Below are 24,837 nucleotides of genomic sequence, written 5' to 3'. Positions count from 1 at the left end.
GTTGGGGTTGTTCAGCCTGGAGAAGAGAAGGCTTCGGGGAGACCTTATAGCAGCCTTCCAGTACCTAAAGGGGGCCTACAGGAAAGCTGGGGAGGGACTCTTTGTCAGGAGGTGGGGTGATAGGATAACCACCGGAACATTAACTTCCTGCCCGATTCAGAAAAAAAAACATTCTTTCAACTATGCTGTACAGAAAACAGTACTATATATGGCCCTATTTTGGAGGAGAGGGTTGTCATTTTACATAAACGCAGTGTCTCTAAGAAGCCACCCTGCACATAAAACTGGGCCTGGGTACTTGACTTTGTGAAAGCTTTCACAGACACTGAAGGTCACATGTACGTTGCAGTGAACTATTGGAAAAACTATGGCAGTAATAATGCAATAACTTCAAAATTAGACAAGAGGCATATGCAACTGAGAATCAGTCCAAACGAGGAGTAGTTCTGAATTCTTTAACGCCAGCTCAGTTTCCAAGCATGTTCTAACTGCTTTGCAGGCAATACTCACATTTTTCATTTCCTTCCAGATTAAATGCTTTCTCATTTTGCAACAAATGCTTTAAAATTTGTGACAGCGTTGCCTCTTATTGTTGCACAGCGTAATAACTGGTTTATCTTAAAGAGGGATTAAAGAGTCCTTAAACTATTCAACCACTTGCTAAATCATAAACGACATCATAACTTAGAACAATTATTTATTAGAAACCTCTGACATATCCTGAGTTTGGGATGCTAAGCCAAGTCAGATAATTCTATTACAGCAACAAATTGCTCCATGGTTTAACTCTGTGTCTCTCCTAGAAGACTGAATGTGCATCACTTTGACTCTGGACATTACGTTAGAAGATAACGAAGAGCATTTAAACCAGCTGTTATCTAGCAGCTCAGTATTGATGATCTAATTTGGAAACTGGATTAAACTGCACGGATTAGCACACCGCTGTACAGCTGCATGGATTTAAAGGTTGTCATGACAACCAGTTGAAAATGTATCCCCCTAATCCTCTCTGAGCAGATCTGTCTCCATGCAGCATTAACAAGATTTATCACTAGCACAGACATACTTACAGTTATTTTATTGCAGAGATCTAGATAGGTATAATCTCTAACTCTCTCTGCAGCTTAAAATACCAATTCACAACCGGAAGGAAAGAGAGGCTCAGATTATGAATGACTTCTGGAAGCAGTGAAATGTCCTCAGATGTTATCTGGAATGTATAATTTCTTAAAACAGATTAGTGTTTTTCAATTAATTTTCAAGGGTACTGAGTATACAAGTATGTATTTATGTTATCAATGTAATAAAGTGACTATTAGCCCATGCTTCCCACCTCAGGTACAGTCCTCTTATTTTTCAAGCATAGCAAGAGACACAAAGATGTCTATTTCAGAGTTATCTTTCTCAATAACTTCCCTGCTGCGGAGATAAAAGTTTTTGGTATTATGCTTCAGGAAAGACAGTCAGGAGCTGGACAGTATTTTCAGTTCCAATACTGCCTGATTGCAGAATTATTTGTTCTGTGTAACCATAATAAAATACAAGGAAAAAAAAAAAAAAAGGAAAAGAAAAGCCATTTACCTATTTTAAATGAGCCGTCAGACGTTGAGCTGATTAATATCTGCATTTAGTGTCCTAAAGCAACAGAGTGCTACCTACACCTACGTTTGGGTAAAGGACTAGCTTTTCCCAAACACACAGAGGAGCCGGCATGGAGATTTTGCCATTGCCAGCTGAGAGTTTCAAAGGATGGAGTTTCTTGCCTGCCTCACAGTAAAAATCAGGAAGAGAAGCAAGTATTCCCAATTCCTGGGGCTCTGGAATAGTGCATGGGGCCAGGACTGCCCATGCGAAAGTTGCACATTTCCAGCTGCGAGGAGCTAATCCCATTGCTTGTCAGTATGGTTCAGATTCATGTGCTCTCTTTTGTCATCTTCCCCACCCCAGTATAAGTTTGTCTCCAAAAAAAAGCAAGCAAGCAAACAAACAAAAAAATCCAAATCCACGCCAAAGAACACATTTTGAACATATATCTTACAACCATCTGTCATTCATGCTTCCCATAAACAAAGCATCACAGCTGACACAATGCAGTATCTGCTCAGGTCAGTGCCCTGTACCTCACAGAGTGGGAACTTGCAGTGCACCCACTGCAAAGAGCATCATCCTGAGAAGTTCGACCTACAGGACGCAGAGAAAAGCCCTTTTCAGCAAAGTGCTAGCTTATGAGTTCATTGTAATGCTGCTACACTATGAACCAGTTCTTTTCCAGTGCTACTTTTTCTTTTTCCTTCAAAAGAGAATTACTATATCAAAATGTGTTACCATAAATTATTTGTACTTGCAGTAGTGCAGGACCTGTGTGGAGATCAGCTGTGTTAATTTACAATATCACTTGGAGTATTTTCATAAGACAAAGCTAAGGACCTCACAACCAGAGAACGTTTTTAAAAACACCCTAGAACTTGCAATTTTTAAAACAACAGTCTCAAAAGAACCCCAAGAAGTAACTGTAAGAATAGCAAAAATGAGCACATTCAGGTATATTTGTAGCATACGATACCACAGATTAGAAAGGAGATATCAATTGAATTAAAATTGTTCTCTTGAACTTATAGCAATAGGGTTGCTCAGCCTGTGAAACTATTCAAGACCTGAGAAAACATTTGGAAAGAAGTTATCCAGAGAAAGAAAAAATGCTTTACAAAAATGGCGAGAAGAAAAACATACAGAACTAATCTTCCTTCTCTCTGGTAATGTTAGTAGCAGAGGTGTAATAGGAACTGACAAAACATGGTTGTGTATTTAGCTTAGGACACTTTGCAATATAAGTCTAATCTTGCTTTTAATTTACTTTATTATTATTACTTTACACACACGCACTCCTTTCTCTCCCTGAAAATGAGTATTCTTTTTCATTTTACTGTATTTTCCTTCTTACCAGTGGAGGGGAGGGCAATCTAAACATGCTCTAACACACAGACACCTCTGATTTTAGGAAATCAGCACCTCAGGAGCCAGTTTCAACACCAGCCTACATCCTGAAAGGGGCAAGACCTGAAAGGGGAAAGCCCTGAAACAACAAATTTCCCGTGACACATGCTGATGTCCGTCACCCGCTGTGCCGGCCCCTCCACCAAACAACGCCTTCACCCGCAGACCCCGAAGCACACCCTGCCGGACAGCAGCTAGCTTCCCCGGCAAGAACAACCCCTTTCCGCCGCTCGGCTCCTCCTGCAGCCCCAGCAGGGACCAGGTTCCCCTCAGCCGCAGCCTCCCGGCGGCTCCACCGGCCGGGAGAGGCGGCCGTAGGCTCCCCGCCTGAGGGGGACGGGGCCATCCCCGCCTCAGCGCGCCCGCCATTTCCTCCCGTCAGGCGACCCGCCATTTACCCGCCTCCCTCAGGCGGCCCCGGGCTGCGCAAACCTTGGACAGCTCCGGGCCTCGGGGCGGGCATGGGCTGTTCCCTCGGCACCCCGCTGGCAACGGGGGGCGGGCAGGCTCTGTCCGGGCCCTCCGTCGGGTGACAGCTTCACCTCGGCGAGAGGAGGGGCGGCGGAGGCTGTGTGCCGGACCGGACCGGCTGACAGCCCCCGGTGTGTGAGGGGCACCCCCAGGAGGTGGAGGTGGCAGCTTCGGTTCTCTTCGTAGTACAGCTTTCCTCCTCACAAGAGGGGGCCAGCCTTCATTTGAAGGACTTGGAAACGGGCTCAAGAGTTTTATAGATGTCAAGAGCCCAGCCTGGGAAATAAGACAAATTAAAAAACCTGGCAAATTAAAAAACCTAACGCATTCCTCGCCGTGTGTGCAAAGCCCTCATCACGGTGTGAGCACAGGCAGAGTCCCAGCATTGTGTCCATGCCAGCCACTGCTGAGCTGTGTTGGTTTGAGCTGGTGAATTGGAAAAAGGCTCCGTCTTCTGTTAGAGCTGCCTGAACTGGCAACTGCTTGAGAAAATAATTGCTACAAGAAAAATGGTACCTCCGAAGGTACAAAATATTTGCACTTCCTTTAACAGGTTACTTTCATTTTTAAATTATTTGCAGCAAAACACTAGAGTTTAAGGACAAACTTGTTAGAAACAACAACAAATCTAACTCCATGTTACATTTTCATATGATAGTCCCTTGGGGGAGATACTTCAGTCCATAAACAACCAAATTAAACACCTAATATAAATGTAATATAAAACTTCATTTAACATAATAACAAGTAACAGAATCTCTGTAACAGTACCATATCCTACACAACTGGCTAACTAAAAGTTCTGCTGCAGAAAACCAAATCAGAGTCTGCAAGATTCTCCTCTTGTGACTGTTTTGCACAGGAATGACATCTGATTTCATCCTCATGAGCCTGCAGATTAAGCGTTCTTCAGCTCAAGAAGAGTGGTTTTTCTAAACAACTAATCCTTTCTTCAGGATAATAATTCAGCAGCTCTCAAACTATCAATCAGCTTCCTTTTCCTCTCCCCACCCTATTTTCAGAAACAGTTTTTGGCTTTTCACAAATATTACATACAAATCTGGAAGACTACCTCTAACCTGAGTCTGCATTTAATGTTCACATCATCTGTCCAAACTCACCTCACATATTCCTGTTCATTCCCTTTTCCATTTCTCACTGCCTAAAGCCCCATTGCTTTATCCCATTAATTTCATTCTGCAGAAATTCAGCTGTTCACTCTGCAAGCCAAGACACACTGCAGACTGCAGGCAGCAAGTTCCACAGTTGACTGTAGCGAAGTGGCCATTACAGAGAGCAGCCAGAACTTCTGACTCCCCAAATTTTCCCTCTAACCATTATAGGTCTGGTCTGCAAGGGGAAACACTTTCCAATGGAGTTACTGGAGAAAACCTTTCACCCTGTTCCTGAGGCTGTCCCCCACCTCAAATCCAAACCTGTTCCTGAGGCTGTCCCCCACCTCAAATCCAAACCCTTGACCCAGCATGGCCTCAGCTCACACCCCCAGGCATTGAAAGGCAACCTCTTCCGTGCCAAACACCTGGGAAGAGAACTCCATAGCTATAAATACCAGTTAGGATCTATGACTGCTTTTGTCCTGTGTAGAGAAGGAGCAAAACAGCATCCCTCTCCTTCCTCCACTGAAGGTGAATCCACTGAAGGTGAACATGCAGGATTGCTCCTGCCCCTTCCACACTCCCACATGAGCTCAGCAGCACTCTGGATGAAGGCAGCACTGGGCACAACTGAGCATCCTTGCTCTGCTAACTCACAAGCCATTGTTGAAAATGGGAGATCAAACAAAACAAAACCAACAGTGCTTGCTAAGCTACAGCCCTATTACCAATACCACCTGATTTCTTTAGTTTCATTAAGACACACAGACAGACTGTTCCTTTAATTCCACAGATACAGATCTTGTGTCCATATGCACAACTTTACAGATACCTAAAACAAACAGATATGCAGCAAAGCAAGCAGGCCTGCCCCCTGCATGTCATCAAAAAAACAAGTATAAATACAATAGCCAATTTCCACTTGCATGATTAGCATTGTGCCACATTCTTCCCTTAGCACAGAATCTCATCACATACTATTTGCAACTCAGGAAACAAAACACATCATTAAAAAAGAATGCAAGTTACGTTAATCAAATTGTTTGAAATTTTTAATTGAGATCCTTTAATTGAGATTTGTGTTTGTTTTGCAACAGTTTCTCAAAAAGTAAGATGAAACACAAGAATCATTTTGAATGAGACTGAAAAGCACAAGTTTGAGGAAATAATTCCGCCTTTGGAGACGACAATAGAAAAACTTGGTTTTAACTAAGATCTATGGGATTACTAAGCGCATTAGGGAACTTCCTTGCAATAATTCCTCCATTCAGTTAAGGCTTTAAAAAGAGTTTTTCAGAAGTATGGAACAAGGCAATAATTGGGAATTAGAAGTCCTTAGTATGGCTGAACAGAGCCAGACCAATATTTTCTAAACAAACTTAACTTCACAGTAATGAGCTATTAATCTTATTAAAATGGGATTGATTCTTATCACTGGGATCTGGCACTGTAATTGCCAGTCACTAAATTGTTTCTTGTTTATTGGATGAAGCAAATAATGCAACATTTCATGGTTGGTATTATTTTATTGTCTAATATTGATTTAAACGTTTACACTCCTACTTTTCAATCCACAGCTTAGCACTCATACCTATGGCTTTTACTTTTATTTTTAGCACAACATCTTTGTGTCAAGTGTCAGAATTCCATTTCAAAAAAATCCCCATAACCAGGAACCTGATACCATATAGACAAGTCTTCTCTATACTTGTTTAAACAAATTCATTTTCAAAAATGAAGATTTATAAAAGAAGAATCTGCTGGTAGCTTTCTTCCAGCTCATGTTTACCACAGATTCTATCGAGCTTTTCCTGTTTTAAGATGATCCTTTTAGAGCGTCTTATTGCCTCTAAGTGGAATCTGTTTTCTTCCTCAACACCCCCCCCATTCTAAGTTTAATGCAAAAAAATCAGTAGCTGACAATTTTAAGCAAAAATATAAAGCACTATAACGTTACCTACATTGCCTTTTTACTGAACTAGGTTCTTGAACACTCTAGAAGCTTTGTGGAAATTTAACCAGTCACTGTTGAGAAGGCACAGAATTTTTGTGCTCTCAGACCTCCAGCAAAAACAGCTTTCCCCCAGACTGAAAGTTCAGAAGTTCCAGCTTGATATAAAGCTTCTCACATTAAAGAAACGCAGGGACTGCTGTTAGATACAGTACTGCATTTGGATGGCAGTCTGCCCAGAAAATTCACAGGTATCTGGTTGGTCATTTATACTAGAACCCACCAGATTTTACTAACTCTTCTGCCACAGACACCCTGCAAATCTATAACAAGAGTTTGCTTCTACTGCAAGAGGAAAAGAGATGAAGTTACTCTTACATATACCCAGGGATGGCATAACAGTGAGACAAGCTACTCATTACTAAAATCATCACAAAGCTGTCCATTTCGGTGGTAGTTTCTGTTCCGTGGTATTACATGACAGTTATTTTTCACATATGACAGAAGTGTAGCTGTATATGAAGAAAGCTAACTTTGGTCCACTTGTCCAGCTTGCTAAGGACAGCATATTGGAAAGATGACCATTTACAGTTCAAAAAACAATGTAAAAGTTAACAAAAATAATTTGGTATTTCACTCCTAAACCTGCACGCAGTTAATTGTCCTAGTCATCCACCTTTTCAGTCTGCGTGTCCACTAATTGTTGAGCTTTTAAGTCTTCAGCTTGTTCATGATCCTCCTTATCTGCATCAGCTACGTGACTAGGTTCTTTTTCTTCTGCTTCTCCTTGATCAATACTTTCGTATTCTACTTGTTCAAGGTCTGTTCCATCTATAAGTTCTGCTTGTACTTCTTCCATCTGTATTTGATTTACATGCTCAACATGCAACTGCTCCACATGAACTTCAGCACCGTGGTCAGTCTGAATGTGCTCAACCTCCAAGTAACTAATTTGCACCTGTTCTTGTAGTTCATCCAACTGCGCGCCTTTCACTTGATTGTCCTGTATGAGATCCTGGTGCATCTGTTCCACAGTTACCTGTGCAGGATCCACTTGTACCTGAATTACTGGTAGGACATGAACTTGTTCCACTTGTTCTATTATAGTCATTGATGTTACTGGTTCAGCTTCCACAGCTTCCACTGGAAGAACCTCTTCTGTCACCAGTCGTTCTGAAATATTGTGCATGTCTTTGAGATGCCTTCTCAGCTCACTGCCTTGCATAAACCACAAATCACACAAGGTACAGTGGTTGGGTTTGTCACCAGTGTGTATCACCAAGTGATCTTTAAATTGATCCCAACTGTTAAACACGCTGTTACAAACCTGAAACAAAAGACAGAGCATGTTAAACAGTGCCAACAGAAATATGACAAAGCATAGTGCCTATTACAGTCCATGGCTTCACGCAGTGTTAGCTTCTTGCTACATAGATTTAAAACACACACATATATGTTAGAGGTAAAAGCTGAGAAGTCAGTTTCAGATGAACAGAGCACCTATTATTATTTAAGGAAGTGTGACATTTTGAGTTGTGCATATACAGGATACCTATTGAATTTATGAGTCACTACAACATTTGAAAGATTTCTTATTTCAAACTTATGTGAAATTCACATACAGAAGCAGGCACCAGTAAGAGTTGCTAGAATTTTGGGTGGAAAGCAATTTGTGTAATAGTACAGCATGATGAAAGTGTAATACAAACTGTCCTGTTACTGAAGTTCTAGATGCAGTACTGCTAGCCAACTTTTCCCCATCACCTTTATTTTCTTCACAGAATTGTGAAGTTTAACTGGCTAGACTAAACTCCCCCTTTTTGCCTTTTCAAAATAAATAAATAAATAACAGTACATGAAAATCTCTTAAAACTCCATCTGTTAGACTTGTCCAGCTAGAAGTACTGCGAAGACTGCAGACGCACTATTTTCATAGAATACTTGAACACACTTTCTTCCCTTCAGCTGGTACTGAGGTGTGTAGCCTGAGGACAATACACAAAGACACTGTAGAAATTAATAAGGTGCCTGAGAGAGAAAAGTAGGGTAGAGTCACACTTGCACTAAAGAAACAGGGTCAGGAGTCTTTGACAATGCAAGGGTTCTCATTGGCAAAAAGAAGCTAAGAACATGTTTCAGCACTCCTTCACTGCTGGCAAATATTTTAGAAAGAAAATGTTTCATCTCTTAATTTTTGGCGACAGCACAGAAGGCTAATGGATTATCTGACAGGGATTAACTCAAGGAACAGGTCTGTAAAATGGATCTGAATAAACTTCATTTTGCTGTTGAAGTCTGTTAAAAACAGGTTTGTGTTGCTATTGCCAGGCTTTCTTCTCCACAGGCTCATGCTTTAAAATGAAATAAAGTTGGACAGCACACATTCAAAATATTAACCTTATAAATAACCACTTAAAATTACTTTGTGATATATAAAGATAATAACTATTAGTAATGTCCAGGCACATAATTGATAGCCTAATTTAGTCGTCTAGACATACACTGAAGAGTAACAAAAATAGTCATCAAGCAAATGCAAATTTTTATTTTTTATTTTTTCCCTTCTTGAGGGAGACAAGATTTTATGTACTGAACACTATTCAAACTTAATTCTAAACAGGGAAGAATTCAAGAAAAACTTATCCAGGAATTACTGTAATTGCTGTGGGCTGAATCCACATTCAGCTACTAATCCATATTCACAACATCTGTGAGAGGACATGGTATCAATTAATAAACAGAAAGCTACAACACAGTGAAATTAAACCAAAGGGTCACAAAACAGTATATTCAGTCTGAGGCTACTAGTTACGACTTTGTGTTACCCAGTAGTTCTCATGATCAAAGCTGTCTTATCTTTAAGATATAGGTACACTCACAAGAGTTAATTTCAGACTAGGATAAAAGCTAAATAATACAACAGCCACAGTCAAACTTCCAATTCAATGACATGACTAGCAACCTACAGAATTCATCCATTCATTTCCTGCAGCATTTGCTGCTTTCTGTGAATGAGATCCATCTCTTTTGGAAGAAATAAAGCCCACGTCCAGCAGTTTTCTTCACTATACAACCCAAATTAACTTAAAACCACAGTATTTCTGTAAATTAAATAGGGTGAGAGTCTTAAGGGTAGTGGGTGTGGTGGGGGGAAGAAATGTATTCTTAATTGAGACTGGAGTAGCAAAACAGCAAATAAACTGCTACAGCCAACCTCAGTTCTCATGTTTCTAGCCTTTAAAAGCTGACTTTTAAGAGTCAAGCAAAATTCTTCTGAAAACCTTTTTGAATCCCAGTTATATATAGTGAAAAAGTACCCTACATTATCTATTTATAGCATTTATATTTGCTTAAAAAGACGTTACAGATTGTCATCATAATATGGAATGACTTTACAGGTAAAGTCAACATACTGGGTATCAAACAGAAGAATAATAAAATAGGAAATAAAATAGTACTTTGTATTTTGGACTTTAGTGAAGCATGTTCACAAGCAGGAAAGGCCTAGGTCAGTGCATCAAGAACCTTGAAAAGGAAGCAGAAAGATTAACAAAGTATTATGAAAATCCATACCAGTAATTCCGCATTTTAAATGGAACTACTTAAATATAAAAATTTATCTGCATGCTGTGGTTGAATGTGATCCTTGTATTTGTTTTAGTTAAAGTGGTTCTTGGAGATGTAAGCCCACTCTTGCTGCCTTTCCCACTTAGTACTCCCACACTCCCTCAGCACAGGACGGAGGCACCTAGCCTCAGACTCTGTGACTTTCATTACCCACCTGACATTCATACAGCTTCTTTCTTCCCTTTTTAGCTCCAGCTCCAGACTGACAGGCCGTCAAGTGACATTTGAGTGTGCTATTCCTAGCAAAACGTTCGTGGCAGTTTGGACATTCAAATGGTTTTTCACCTATTAAGACAGACAGGGATTTATAACGGCATAAAATCAAACAGTTTTCTGTCAGCTCTCCCTTCTTCCCCTCTCACTGATAGACATGCTGTAAAGGCTTGGCCAACTGGATTATTCTATAGAAGAAGAGAAAGACACCCTGCGTAAACTTCATTTATATAAATAAAAGGGCAAAGTCTTAATGTGGAATCATAATTCTCATTTAGAAAGAGGATCTGACATAACTGCTGGTGCTAATTAACGTATGTTTAGGTTTTTATGGAAGTTAGATCACTAGCCTGTCAAAATATCTTAATGAAATAGCAGCTATTTCTGTCTTTTCACCTGATAATATTTAAAGACTCAACATTAGAAATTATACAAAGTTGCACAACAAAGAAAGTATTAAAAAATACAAAGTTATATATTCAGGAACGGTAACAGCTTATGCTGAAGAGCTAAAACTGAGCTCCAGAAAAAAAGCTGGCACAGAATAACTATGAAGTAACAATGTATCAGCATTTAACAAAAAGAAGAAACCAAGCCAAAAATGAAAAAGAGTGAAGAGAAAGCAAAGAGACATGGCACAGATGGTCACAAGCAAGACAAAAATTCCTTTCTATTCGGTCACTTCATTTCAAACCTGGTACCAAAAAGAGGAGTGTTTTTCATTGGGAAGCCAGCTAAGGACAGCAAGCAGGGGAAGATGAAAACAGGCTCTGTTTTCTCTTTTTCATCCAAAGTAGTATATTGCTATTACTGACATCAAGCAGAAAAAAGAAAAACTCTTGTCTGTTTACTAATTTCATCATGCGTAAACACAATGAAATTCAAGGAAATGAAAGTACAAAAAAACCTCGGAACAGCATGTTTCTTCTGACTGTCTGATAATTAATCTGTGAAGGTACTGGCAACACCCTAACTATTGAAACAAACTGCTTAATGAACTCCAAAAGACGCTGAGACATTTCAGTGAATAATGTAAGAGTTTATTCTATCTGGATTGAGATTTAAAGCCTACATTTTCAGGAAGACAGTAGTTACTGACTGGGATGGAAAGCCAATAAACCCACATTTTCAGAAAAAGATATTCAGAAGTGCCTAATTAGGTTTTCAACAGAAATCCACAAGTAGCCTATAATTCTTGCTTACACACTCAGAGTCTAGAGAAAAAAATTAAATGTGTGAATATTCCCCTTAATGATTACCAAAGGCTATGTTTTTTGGAGACTGTTTTATAGCCAAGAAGATAAAAGAGCACAGACCTCACAGCACATAACTTCACCAACCCTGCAATATGGCCACATTTAAATAGTTACTTGGTGCCAGCCACCTCCCAGTCAGGGACAGATTTATTCTTCTCTTACTCAAATTCTTCAGTAATCTCCCACACATAGTGGCAAAAGCATCTGACAGTGACAATTCAATGACAGTGGTGGCAATATCCAAGAGCTGAAAGAAGTGCGACTCCGTGCACTGCACAAATCAGCACAGTGACCCAGGCTGCACAGCTTGGGGGCGATGGAAAGAAAGCACAGGCATCAAAGCACATCCATCATCCTGCCAGCCCAGCTACCCCCAGAGACACACTGGCAATGCGTGCAGGAGCAGAGCTCCTCTGTGAGGCACGACAGCCTGCTGCCATCCAGCTGTGAGCTTAGCCCCATCTAACTGACATTTTATGAAGAGTGTTTTTGTTTTTCCTGGATCTGATGATCGTCTTTTTTCAGTGTATGAGAAAGAATGAAATTTCCCTTGCCTATCGTAAGTAACTCAGGACAGGAACTGTCGGGAAGGAGATGGCCCAAAATAAATGTTTTTAACCCAAAGGCCCAAAATAAACATTTTTAACCCAAAGGAATTTCTAACAACTAACACTGTAATTTCTCTTTGCCTAATATATAAGAAATACCATCCCTGCATATAAGAAATACATATATATATACACATAATACATATATATGTAAGAAATTCATCCCTGAACATAAAGCTATCACACCATTATTTAAAATGTGTTTAGAGAGAAACAGTAATTCCCCTCTGCCCACAAGTACACCAAAAACAGGTATTTATCAAATGAACTCTACAATTATTTATTCAAGGTATGCAAACAGAGTCCATTTGTTAACTTCTATGGAAGATGTTATTTGCAGTTTAAAGTGAGCTTCGTGTAAAGCATATTTTAAATTTACCACAGAACGGCAAAGACCTTGATTAATTTTTTTCCTAACAAGTCTGTATTATCTGTACACAAATTATGTCAATTACAGGATTTCCAGACATGTCAGGCATCATGGCTGCTAGGAGCACAAAACTCCTTAATTTCCATCTTCACTCATGTGAGCACATGCAGCCTCCATAAAAAAGCCTAACTTTGAGAAATATTTAGCAGTCAAAATTCCCAGGGAAATCATGGGAAATCAAAGCTGTTCAGTATCTCTTTCTGGTAGGGGATAAAAACTTTGGAAAAAAAAAAGACAAGACGAGAATATTGAGAGCAGTAGCTTCCTTTTAAGATTGACTTCTTTATGAGGAAATGGCTCTTCCTGTGCAAGACTAGTTATTAAATTAAGTGGATATACATTAATAACAGTCTTGCAGAATTTGTCTTGTGAGTTACTTCCAACTGGCAATTGAAATCTCATTCATTTTCATGCAAGAAAAAAAAAAGGATCATTACATCACACCAAAAAATCTCCCTTTTTATAAATTCTGGAGATGACTTAATATTTTCAGGGATACATGACATGCATTTCTTTTGGACTTGCTACTTTAATGTTATTGCTGGTGTTGTAATTAAACAGCAGCAGGATGAGACAGTTTGTAGCACATTTTCTCCCTGGACACTTAATTTTATTTTAGTATTCAACCAATGTTGTTTAGAATTAAGAATTTAGAAAGTGTTTGGCTCAGTGGGTGTTTTTCCACTGACCTTAGGAAAGCACAGTTATATGGTAGTATCAGGTTTGATTTTAACTTAAGACTTTCAAAATGTGAAACCAGAAGTAATTAAATTCCATGAGTTCTACTTGGATCAATACATATCGACACAGTACACTGGATCTCCTGTGATATGCTGTTACTTTGTGTCCCAACTTCTGTCACAACAGCAACTATCACATGAAGATCTTTTGTTTCCTCTGCTAATCTACCAAAAACTTCTCTCTGAAAAGACTTTCCTTACATAGCTGGTAGCTGTCTTAGTCACGCCACAGAAACACTCTCTACTTTATAGGGAATACGGATTTGCTAAGGACTTTTTACAAATGCAACTCTTAAGGGACTATTTGGAGTAGACTGGATACAGTGTCATTCATGCATCAATACACACCTGCCCCATAACACAAAGAGGTTCCAATTAAAAGGCTTTAACAAGATAAAAAGATAGGGGCTGCTCCTCTACATTAAATCTTACTGATACCTCATGACTGACATATTAAACAAAAACACCTGGATACCAGACCATATTTTATATGGTCTTTACATATAAATACTTTGTATGTATTATAATATATAACTATTACTCATAATTAATTATTTATATATAATTTAAATATAAATTCATCTACATAATGCTTAGTATCTGTACAGATAGTACAGACTTCTCATATTATAAGAAAGACTGAAGGAGGCACATGCAATTTTGTACTCAAAAGATGCTATCCAGATGTCAAAAAGTCAGATTTTACAGTAATATGTAATATAAGTCTACTATAGCCAGTAGAAATGTTTTGCTGTGTTACTTAATATGCAAATAAAATTGAATCATAGACGTCAAGACCAAGGATGGTATTGTCATAAGAGGGTATTTCACACTGACAAGCTCACTGTTCAGATCTTATTTCAACAGAAAAATTAAACTAGGAGAATTGTGAAAATAAAAGTAGCTACTCAGTTTGGTACATTTGAAGAAGTAAGCACGCCTTACAAAGTAATTCTTAGAACAATGTTTAATACACTCAAGAGAAACTTCATTAAGGTTTTCCAGTTCTAGGAGCATATTTTTAACCACTTAAAAAAAAAAACAAACTCAATTCCTCACAGTTTATATCAATGGGAAAAAAAATATCAGTATAGAATCATCAACACAATTCAATGATTCTTTGATTTTAGTTGTAACTAGAAGCTAAGAATTTCTAGCGCTTGTGGGTTCTCTTCAGCATTATCTCTACTTTCCATGAACATGCAAAAACCCAAAGAGGCCAAAGCCACAAGTACTTGACTACAGCAGTGCTCTTACCTGTGTGCTTCCGGAGGTGCTCTTTAAAATGTCCAAAGTGGTCAAACTGTTTATCACAGTACTGGCATATATGTATTTTTTTGCCAGGTCTTTGCTTCTTGCTGGCGCCACCTTCATCGAGGTGGTAACAGGTGAGGTGCTGTTTCAAAGCACTCTCTCGTAGGTACCTTTTATTGCATATGTCACACTTGTAACTCTCAGTAGAGTGTGTTTTCATGTGTTCCTTAAAATGGTAAAACAATTTAAACGAACGGTTACATTTCTCACAGTGGAATAAATTGTTCACGTGTGACAGCTGAAGTTCCACAATTTCAATACCTTCTACCTGTTTGCACGAGGGATCAGTTGCACTGTCACCTTCTTCTTCGATCTGGCATTTTCGCTCTCCCTGACGATACTTGCTGGTGATATCTGCCAAAAGAGCCAAAGCAGATTCATCTGATGTACCCGTTGTCTGTATGTACTTTATGGATTGCTCTGCAGAAGCTACTTCTTCAAGTGTTTCGATGCTATCATCTTCCACTTCAATTGTCCCTTCAGCAATCTCAACCTCGATTTCAACCGGATCTGATTCTGCAGATGGCAGCGTTTCTGTGATAACGTTAGAAGTTTCAGCTATCTTCCTCTTTTTTGGTTTATTTTTACCTTGGGTTTGATTTGATTCTAAGGGTGATGAATTTTCTTTGTTCCTGTAAAGCATTTGCATAAACATGGTTAAGATCCACAAGCAATTACATAACAACTCCTGCCCAATACTGAGCTTCTGCATTAAACACGTTCTAGGTGTTTCTCAATGAAGCTGAATGCACATAACCCGTGTGCATTTTAGAAGATAATTTGTCTTTCATCTATACTCATTAGTCCTGTAAAACAGCAAGTTTGGAGCTATGGAGCCTTTTACATCAGGCTACTAAAATGTTTTAAAAAGCTCTGCTTTGAACAATACACAATGCATCAATAAAAAGACCAGTTAGCCTAATGGCACAGGTTTATCTGAACAACCTGTGAAATTCTGCACTTGAGAACTTTCACAAAGGGCAGAGTTCTTCTGCCTGCCTACTCAGAAATAAGATTCAAGTCCTTCCTATGCTACGCACCTCTTAAGCTCTGGTGATTGCCTGTAACACTTAGGCTCCTAGAAAGCACTGTAGGTGTGACCTTACACAATGATTATCATAACATCTAGTACTTAGGAAAGCACACAGGTTAAAAAAAAGAAAAACTCACTTGGATGTGGAAAGAGTACTCTAATTTTCTGGTCTTACACAATCCCCCCTCCCCCAGCTTGGTTCCTCTTATCCCTGCACCATACACACACAACCCCCTTCCTCCGAGACATCAGCGATAGCTTCCCATGCCAACCACATGCAGAGCTGAGCGAGCCAGTGCCTTCAAGCCAGACACTCAAGATTACCCACAGTGCTTACATGCTGGAGGTTTTACTCTTGATTTTTGGTTTTGGAAATGGGCAGATATCTTCCCCTCAAACCAGACTGACAGGAGTAATCTAATGCTTTCACCTTCCTTTGCAGTGTGATGAATCCTTTCACGTAACCCAGTCCCTACTGCTTCTGGGTTTGCTAGTAATAGGTGAGGTGAGGTTTCCTTCAGTATCTGCATGTCATGTCAGAAATATGCAGCTAATGATCTAATGCAGGATAGAGCTTATCAAATTACATCTTAAAATATTCAGATACAGGAAGACAGAATATCTAAACTTATAGTTTAATCTACCCTAGATTTCTGAAATTTAGAAGATAAGTTACTCTGCACATTACTGCAAAGACCTCCAGGATCATGTACCAAAAGAATAATATCCCCAGCAAAGAGGAGACTACCATCCTTGAGCACCTGGTGTGAAAGTCTGAACATGAATACACACTTACAGCACAACTGCACTTTAATGAATAACAGCTGATTGTTTTCTTTCTAGTCTAGGTTATGTGATGTCCATCTCTTTGATGCATTATACAAGGGGCTTGCTCGATTACCATTTATTTCTACTTTAGCTGAAGTTTCTGAAGCTTAACCTGAAAGCTTAAGTTAAAGCTCAAACTGTGGCACTGTATTATAATTCCTCCCACTCCTACTGTTGAGGAGAGACTGATAGTGGTACTCAAGCTTGTTTGTTTTTTGTCAAGAAAAAAAAAAGCAATGAAAACAAACAAAAAATCAATAATAATAAAAACAGCCTTTCAATCTATTAACAATGGAAAAAACTAAGAATAGACTAGCTTGCATGTGTTAAACATTTTTTTCGCTTGTAACATAAGAATTATAGAATTTACTGGTGATGGATAACCAACAAACTGCACAACATTATGCAACACTGGGAAATACTTGCATGCTGGGCAGTTTATTTTGATGGGCTGATCCAAATCCTGGTTCAACAGCTCTACTGGTGTACACTGACTGAAACTGGTACCATTTAGAACATAGTTTTTCAATTTCAAGTATCTTTTCAATTTCTCAGGCAGACACAAAGGTCTGCTTTTTTTCCTGAATAGAAGTTATCTTGATAGTATTATGTTTAATCTCAATAATGTAGTGTTGGCGGGGTTGGAGAGCGGGACCAGAAACGCAATCTTGTATCTCTTCTATTAAAAAATTGCACACTTTTTGCTCTGCTGCCAATCCCCAGAATAAGCACAGGGTAAGTTCTTTTGTTGATACTGAAAACCAAGTTTCTAGTGTACCATGGAGTTTTTTGTTTGCCTTTTTTTATTTTTATTTTTTAAAGAAAATGCTAACTGGCTTCTAGGGGAACTCTGGGCTGATGCCATTCCCCTTGGCCAATGCTGTTTATGGAAAGATAAAGAGGAACCTTATCCTTGATGCAAAGATCTTTCAGTCAGTTTAGAAGAGAAAGCCATGATAACCATAAGACCCCTCCCCCTACTTCATGCTGAAACGGTGGACCATCCAGAAGGAATGATTACATGACTGCACTTTGTGAAAGGGAATGACAGGGAAAAAAACAGCAGGGTGGGAATGTCACCTGCTTTTCTCAGGTTGTAGTTTTGCAACTGAGTACAGATACCAGACTGGATAAGATGTGCCACAGGAATATTCAATTAAGTATTTATCCAGTATAAAACTGATTACACCAACTATATTTACTCAAGAGTTTTGATAGGTTAGTTTTGCACCAGGGAGCTTTAAGATCACTACCTATTCTCTCAGAAACAGCAGAAAGCTGCGTGAAATCAAAATACCAACACAAACTTGTTAATGCGATCTAATTACCTGAAGCACTGTACACACGGCTCTCAATCAGGTGGAGTCAGATAGCCCAGAGACCTCGTATTAGTTCCACAGAGACACAGCCCTACAATGACCGTGATGTTTACCAGCCATGTCACTTGCCATTGAGCTCCAGCCCAAAGAATGAGACATTCCTTTTTTAGCCTCTGTTATTCTGACCCCTATTGTGCAATTGAAAAGTATATGGCCCCAAACAAGTTTCCGAAGTTCCAGGATAAGAACAGCACTGCAAAATACCAGCAGACAGCTCTAGTAAAATGATTCTTACGACTACATTTCAGTGTTGGGAAGAAAAAGAGGCTTATGTGTTTACCTGATTTCAAGTGCTTTGATTGCTTCTAGCATCTGTAGATACTCAGCTGCTTTCCAAACATCATTTGCTTCTTCCTCACCTTGCACCATTAGTTTTGCTGTATAGGTGAATTCTATTAGGTGACGAAATGCCATGTTACTTACACCTGTTTGGAAGCAAGAAAAGCAAGTTAACAATGCCTCAGTACCTTTATCTGATGAATCTTGCACACTTGCCTGCTCACCATTTTGCTCACAATACTTTAGCTGCCAGTTTCATGAAGACAACACCCTTGAAAAGCTCATGTTGGAATAACAAGTCCGCTATAGAAACACGGAAATTTGGAACAACTATAGAATCATGCCATAACAAAGGTAAAAGTAAAAGAAAGATAAGATGGACAAAAAGCTGTTTGTGTGGAACAGTAAAATGTACATATTTAAAGTACAGTTTATTTATTTAGTATTTAAAGTACAATAAAAAGTACATATTTAAATCATATTTAGAGCATATCTCTTTCTCAAAAGACCTCTGACCGGCAGATGATTGCTCCAAGAAATTGCTCCTGGCCTACCAGGCAAGTATTGCTCCATGTCTATCCTGTTCTTGCATCCCAGCTAAGACACCTGCCACTGGCCTTCACTGGGAGCCTTTTCATCTGACCAGAATGGCTGTTACCAAGGAAAAGGTTATACGATAGACTGCTAGTCCTAAAAAAATACAGTGACTGCAACCTCCATTAGGCACGTACTGGAAAAGAAAACCAATCAACTCAGAACCTCATTGGGTTACTTCCAAAACATTTAATATAAGACTGATCTTTTTCTTTTCAATTTTATTTTGAGGGAAGCTTTTTCTGGTGCCAACAGCTGCCTCAGAACAACTCAAGAACTGAGACCTAAAAAATTAATTGATATCACTAGGTACCTATATCTTTTAGGATAAGAGAGAATGGCCTGAAGTTGCGCCAGGGGAGGTTCAGGTTGGAAACTAGGAGACATTTCTTCTCAGAAAGAGCAGTCAGGCATTGGAACGGGTTGCCCAGGGAGGTGGTGGAGTCACCGTCCCTGGGAGCGCTCAAGGAAAGGTTGGACGTGGTGCTTAGGGACATGGTTTAGTGGGTGATATCGGTAGGAGGGTGGTGGTTGGACCAGGTAATCTTGGAGGTCTTTTCCAACCTTAATGATTCTATGATTCAGCCTGCACCAAGGACACCACATCCATTTCCAGTTCCAGCACACAGCTCTGAAAGTTTTTATCTGCATGAACCAGATTACCTTCAATCTCCACCAAGGGCTCCTGAGTGAAATCTTGGAAGAATTTGTAGAAGAACTGGCTACAGGCAGCAAGAACAGCCTTATGAGCTTTGAAATGGTGACCTGTGAAAATAGACAAAAATTTTAGTTTAGGATGACACCTTCCTTACTTATTGCAGAATAAGAGCAGATGCACGAAAGAGAACAGCTGTAACACCTAGCCTACAAATCTACTCTAGCAGAATACAGTCACTTAATGTGTCTCCTTGTAACATGAGATGCTGCTGCAGCTAGCCTTCCACATCTCATGTGACCCTTGCTGAAGGTCTGCAACTCAAAGTCTGAGAACTTGCTCACTTCTGTGTGTTTCTCTTTTCAGATACTTAATTTATGGCAAGTCCTTGTGCAAACTTTTTTCATGGATGTCTTAGGCTCAGCTCTCAGACTTCATCCAAATTCTCCGTGCTTTTTGGCACTCCTATGTACCGACCTATTTTAATCACCCTTTCAGCTAGCTTAAACACCCCTGCAGAACAGAAGCAGTTCTGATTTGTTCTCTCTGTTTTCCAGACTCTGTACTCCCCATCACTGTGTTGTCTTCTCCTTGGTGCAGGCATATAAACATTTATAAGGCCCCATGAGATCAAGATGAGAGAAGCAATGTAGATTAGAACTACACAGCTGCACAAAAAAGCTTTGAGCCCAACAAAAAGACTTGGTAATGTAAATGGATTTGGTAACACTAGAGCAGGAGCAAACATTCAGTCTAAGTTTTGTGCAAGAAGTGCCAGTGAAATAACAGTGATTCCATAATAGTAATCTCTTCTTCATTTGTTTCCTTTTTTCTAATCCAGGCTCTACACAATCCCTTTTCTCCAAGTGAGTTCTGGCTATCCTTTCAAGGGTCAGGCAGCTCTCCTTTAGTCGAGTCCATTCTACTGGACACTGCCTATTTTCCCCAAAATGCTCATCCATTCTAAGACACGTTTCCGGTTAGAAGCAATCTTGGGTATCTACCAGACACCCTCTTTTCTAAGCACTTGTATCTCCATCTTCCTTTTAGACTAACATTTACAACTCTAGAACACACAGAAAAAGAAAAGTAAATTATTCTTCCTTATTTTAACAATATATTAAACATAGTATGCAGATACTAGAGAAGCAAGGAGGAAATCGTATTTCAAGCTTTTTTTTTTTAAACAATATTTGTACAAGTTCTCTGCATGCAAACAGAATCACATTACGTCAAAAAAAAGCATTTTAAAAATGTTTTGTAAATATTTTGGGTGACATTAAGTATAGTTCAGCAGTTGCAGAGTAGGATACTATCTGAAAATATTTAGCCACTTGTTTGGAAAAACAGAAGCACAATTATTAATCACTGCTGGAGATGCTGTTCACCCCAAGACTTTAAAAGAAAGTCCGCATGCAACTCACAGACCAGTACAGAACCAAGAATTTGTTAACAGGCCCATTTGACAGCTGCGTCAAGACCAACCCAAGAGCTTCCCAGCACAGCTTTCATAACTCCTCGTATACCAACTGGTCCACAGGCCTATACATACCATCCACAATCAGAGTGATGTCTGTGAACTGGTCCTGCTCACGTTGTTCATTCAGTCTATCCAAAATAACTTTATAGTGCTCTGGGAATTCCTGGATACATTCCATCGTTTCTTCGGCTTCCATGGCAGAAGGACTAGTCTGCAAAAGACGTGTAGCAGAATAAGAATACTGCACCACTCAGTAAATGCTACGCACAGTCAGGTTAGTATACAAATGTGAACTAACTGGCACATTTTGTGGACTACAAAGCCCACAGAAACACCAAACTGGTAACAGGTTTACCTGATTTTAACTAAAAGGTAGAAAACAATTGGGTTAATGAAGTAGGGTATGGCCTTATTTATATTTAATCAAAGTACAGTTGAACTGTGTATTGCTTTATTCTATGTATTTAACGAGGACCCACCTCCCTCAAAGCAAATAATGCAGGGATGTAACATCTGTACAGCTAACTATTTAACAGCATCTCATCAACATAACACCAGAATTTTTACACAGCCACTTTCTGCGGTTCTACCGATCCACTTGGTGCAAGAACAGTTCTTAAAAATTCCTTATTTAAATAAGTCACAGTTGGTATCTAGTGAACACGAGACGTTTACTTCCTTTAAGAAAGGACGTAATAAGGCAGCGCTTTACAGCTTCTGTGTACACAGGAGCTGCCTTGTATTTAAAGCGTTGCCACACCCAAGAACAAGAAGCTTCTTATTCACCCAGACTACTTACACTTCTTCCCCTGCATGGCGAAATATCCATTGCCAGCCTTTTCAATGAGACACGTGGGCTTGCAAGCTGACGGCCCTTCCTCCCTTACTGATACAATAAATGTAGCTGTGAGTGGGAGTTGAGGAGGTTCTCAGACCTGAAGAGGTTAAGCAAAACACTGTGCCTGTGGAGACGATGCAGCAGATGCTAGTCTGCTTCTTATGCAAAAGAACCTCTGGAGAGAGTCCAAGCGCTTCAATGAAAGCATATCACAAATTATCTCTAAGCAAAACGACTTCAGGTCTGTGCTGCAGCCCTTGTCTTCAACTCCCACGTTCACATGGCTCTCACGCTGAGAATGCCACAGAAAAAAGACATTTCAAAGCAACGTTAGCACAGAAAGTTTCTTTTCACAGTCTATCTCACATTGAAAAACGTGGTATCTGAGAGAAGACAGCGATTAGACTTGAATGAGCTTCAAAGGAATCTGAGAAGTACCTTTCACTATATTGTTGTGCTTAGTATGGACAGAAGGAAGAAAGAAGAGCAGTTAGTATCTCTGAACACGGAGGTGGAAATTTTTGGTGTGACAAAGAAGCAGGTATCTTTAGAGTGCTGGAAGAAACTAAATAGGAGGTGCTCCCTGACTCCCAGTGCAGGTTTGGTTGACTGGAATTGTGAAGTCCTGAGCGCAAACCTGTCCTTGCGTGTACCAACTACATCTGAACAGATACCACCAGGCATGCTAACGCCACCGTGTGGCTCCGTAAGTTCAAGTTTCCTTCCAACAAATGCACATTCCGGTATTATGGGGTTCAACAGGAGAGAGGAAAATAATTACCCAGTTATGATGAAAGCAAGCGTTATTTTATTATGACTAACATATCAAGCAAAGAAAATTGTCACATTTGTATTTTCACCACAAAGGACGCTCTTCCTTGCATCTCAGAAACTGTCCCACAAAGATGACAGAAGTGAAAGGCAAAAAGGGAAAAAAGCAAATGCTTATGGAAGCCTAGTTTTGCTTGCTAGCAGTGCTGTTCCAAGTGGACACTGAGGTACACACGAGGCTCTTAAAGGGGACAGAGAAGACCAGCCTGTGGGGAAAGTGAAGTGGAAGGAAAGGATGCTGCTGCCTCCATCTCACCTCTTCTGTAATAATGAGCTTAAGACAGATGACAAGCAGCTCCCACCTTTCCTCTGTCATCTGGTATTCCACATGAAGTTTCATATGGGAAGCTGACAGCCATTTACGTGACTGTTGAATTCTTCCTACCCATTTTTGAGAAATCATTCAAGGATGCATGACTTGCAGTTGAAAATTGAACTCCTTAAAAGTTAAAGCAAACCAACTTTTGACCCTCAAATATCATGATTTCCACCTATCCAAATGCAATTTGGGAGTAATTTGCATGTTTGCAGGGGTATCTTACAAAAAAAAAAAAGAAAAAAAACAACCTCAAAATAATCAACACACCCCTGACCAAACCTAAAATTTTGTTTTAAAAACTTGAGTCTTTGTCAGAACACTTAAAAAAAACAAAAACCAAACAAACAGAACCAAAATAAAACAACAATAACAACAAAAAACCAACACATGAATAACATACTACTTATGACTGGTAATTTATTGTCCTGAACTAACACAAAGCTCAGTGATATATTGCAAAAAAACGCCCAATGTAACAGCGTGTTCAAAGCCCTGTATATGTTCACTGAGGGGATGAATACTCTGGAGCAAGAGGTAGGAACTGCACTACTCTACAACTCCCTGAAAGGAAGGTGCGGGGAGCTGGGGGTCGGCCTCTTCTCACAGGTAACTAGTGATAGGACCAGAGGGAATGGCCTCAAGCTGCAGCAGGGGAGGTTCAGGTTGGAAGTGAGGAGACATTTCTTCTCGGAAAGAGCAGTCAGGCATTGGGACGGGTTGCCCAGGGAAGTGGTGGAGTCACCGTTCCTCGGGGTGTTTAGGGAAAAGCTGGTGGGTGATGGTGGGGGGATGGTTGGACCAGATGATCTTGGAGGTCTTTTCCAACCTTAATGAGCCTATACTCCGTCAAAAAAAAAAGTCAAAGGAGGCAGGCAGACGTGGCCCCACCTGATGGTTACATGCCAGCCCACAGCTGATGGAAATTCAGCTGTTTCTGTTTCCTACACATTTTTTACGACAGTTTTCTGGATTTTCTTGGAGAACTCAGCTACCGAGCTAACACCGTTACCCGGTCACGCTTCACGTACCCGTGACAGGCAGCTGTCCTCACACACCCACCCCGCGGCACCCCCGCTTTTATCGCCACACTCCCGCACCCCTCCCGTCCCCATTTTCCCCCATTCTCCCCACACGCTGAGGTCTGCCCGCCAGACCACACCCCCACGCCGCCTCGGGGCGGGAGGCTCCGTGGACTGACGGAGGGCACAACACCGGGACCCCCCCGTGCCCGTCCCCGCGCTCCTTCCCTCAGGAGCGGCCCCAGCGGTCCCCAAGGCGCGCCCCGGCCCCGCCGCCCCCCACTCAGCCCCTCAGGCGCCGCCGCCATTGCGGCGCCTTCCCCCCCACCGCCTCCCTCCCATTGGCGGGCGCCGCTGTCAGTCAGCGCAATCCCAGCCAATAGCGGCGCGGCGGCCTGGCCCGCCCCGCGCCGCGGGGAGCCAATGAGCGCCCGCCGAGTCCCAGGAGCGGGAGAAGGCGGAAGGCCTACCCAGCGCCCGCCGCCCGCCGCGCACGGCGGCCCCGCGAGAGGCCTGGGCGGCCGCCGGCGGGCGCGGGCGCCGCGCGGGGCGGCCCCGGTGCGGGGAGCGGGGCCGCCGCGGGGCCGAGCGGGGCGGCTGCGGGCACCGCCGCCTCGTTAGCCGTCGTTACGTCATCAAAGCGCGCATTAAATCGATCCGCTTTTAACGCCCGGCCGGGTCGCGGCCCGGCGGCGCGCGGGCCCCGCGGGGTGGGGAGGCGGCGCGGGCCGGTACTCACCGCCTGCAGCGCTCCGCCCCGCCGCGCCCGCGCCGCTGCCGCCGCTTCCTGCTGCCCGGCACGCTGCTAAGCGGGGCGGGCGCCGGCCAATCGCGACTCGCATTCCCGGCCTGCACCGCGCGGC

At 41.1% G+C, this 24,837-nt stretch overlaps 1 protein-coding gene across 5 annotated transcripts; it reads right to left on the bottom strand.

Moving 5' to 3' along the window:
- Positions 1 to 5,622: 5,622 nt before the first annotated feature.
- On the bottom strand, positions 5,623 to 24,837 carry ZNF131 (zinc finger protein 131). 5 transcript variants are annotated; one of them, XM_040540053.1, is made up of 8 exons: positions 24,714 to 24,837; positions 21,040 to 21,178; positions 19,496 to 19,597; positions 18,240 to 18,384; positions 14,988 to 15,351; positions 14,663 to 14,885; positions 10,313 to 10,443; positions 5,623 to 7,858 (listed from the first exon to the last, which is right to left on the bottom strand). In XM_040540053.1, exons 2-8 carry the CDS (start codon positions 21,161 to 21,163, stop codon positions 7,196 to 7,198), a joined length of 1,752 nt encoding a protein of 583 aa, XP_040395987.1. In that variant the 5' UTR covers positions 21,164 to 21,178; positions 24,714 to 24,837; the 3' UTR covers positions 5,623 to 7,195. The 5 variants fall into 5 exon arrangements, with proteins under 5 accessions (XP_040395987.1, XP_040395986.1, XP_040395985.1 ...); XM_040540052.1 differs by lacking the exon at positions 24,714 to 24,837 and adding an exon at positions 21,767 to 23,277; XM_040540051.1 differs by having other exon boundaries at positions 14,663 to 15,351.

The sequence above is a fragment of the Cygnus olor genome, chromosome Z, assembly GCF_009769625.2.
Source record: "Cygnus olor isolate bCygOlo1 chromosome Z, bCygOlo1.pri.v2, whole genome shotgun sequence".
NCBI classification, from domain to species: Eukaryota; Metazoa; Chordata; class Aves; order Anseriformes; family Anatidae; genus Cygnus; species Cygnus olor.
Note: the sequence above shows the minus strand (reverse complement) of the source record. Positions and strands in the feature narration are given on the sequence as shown.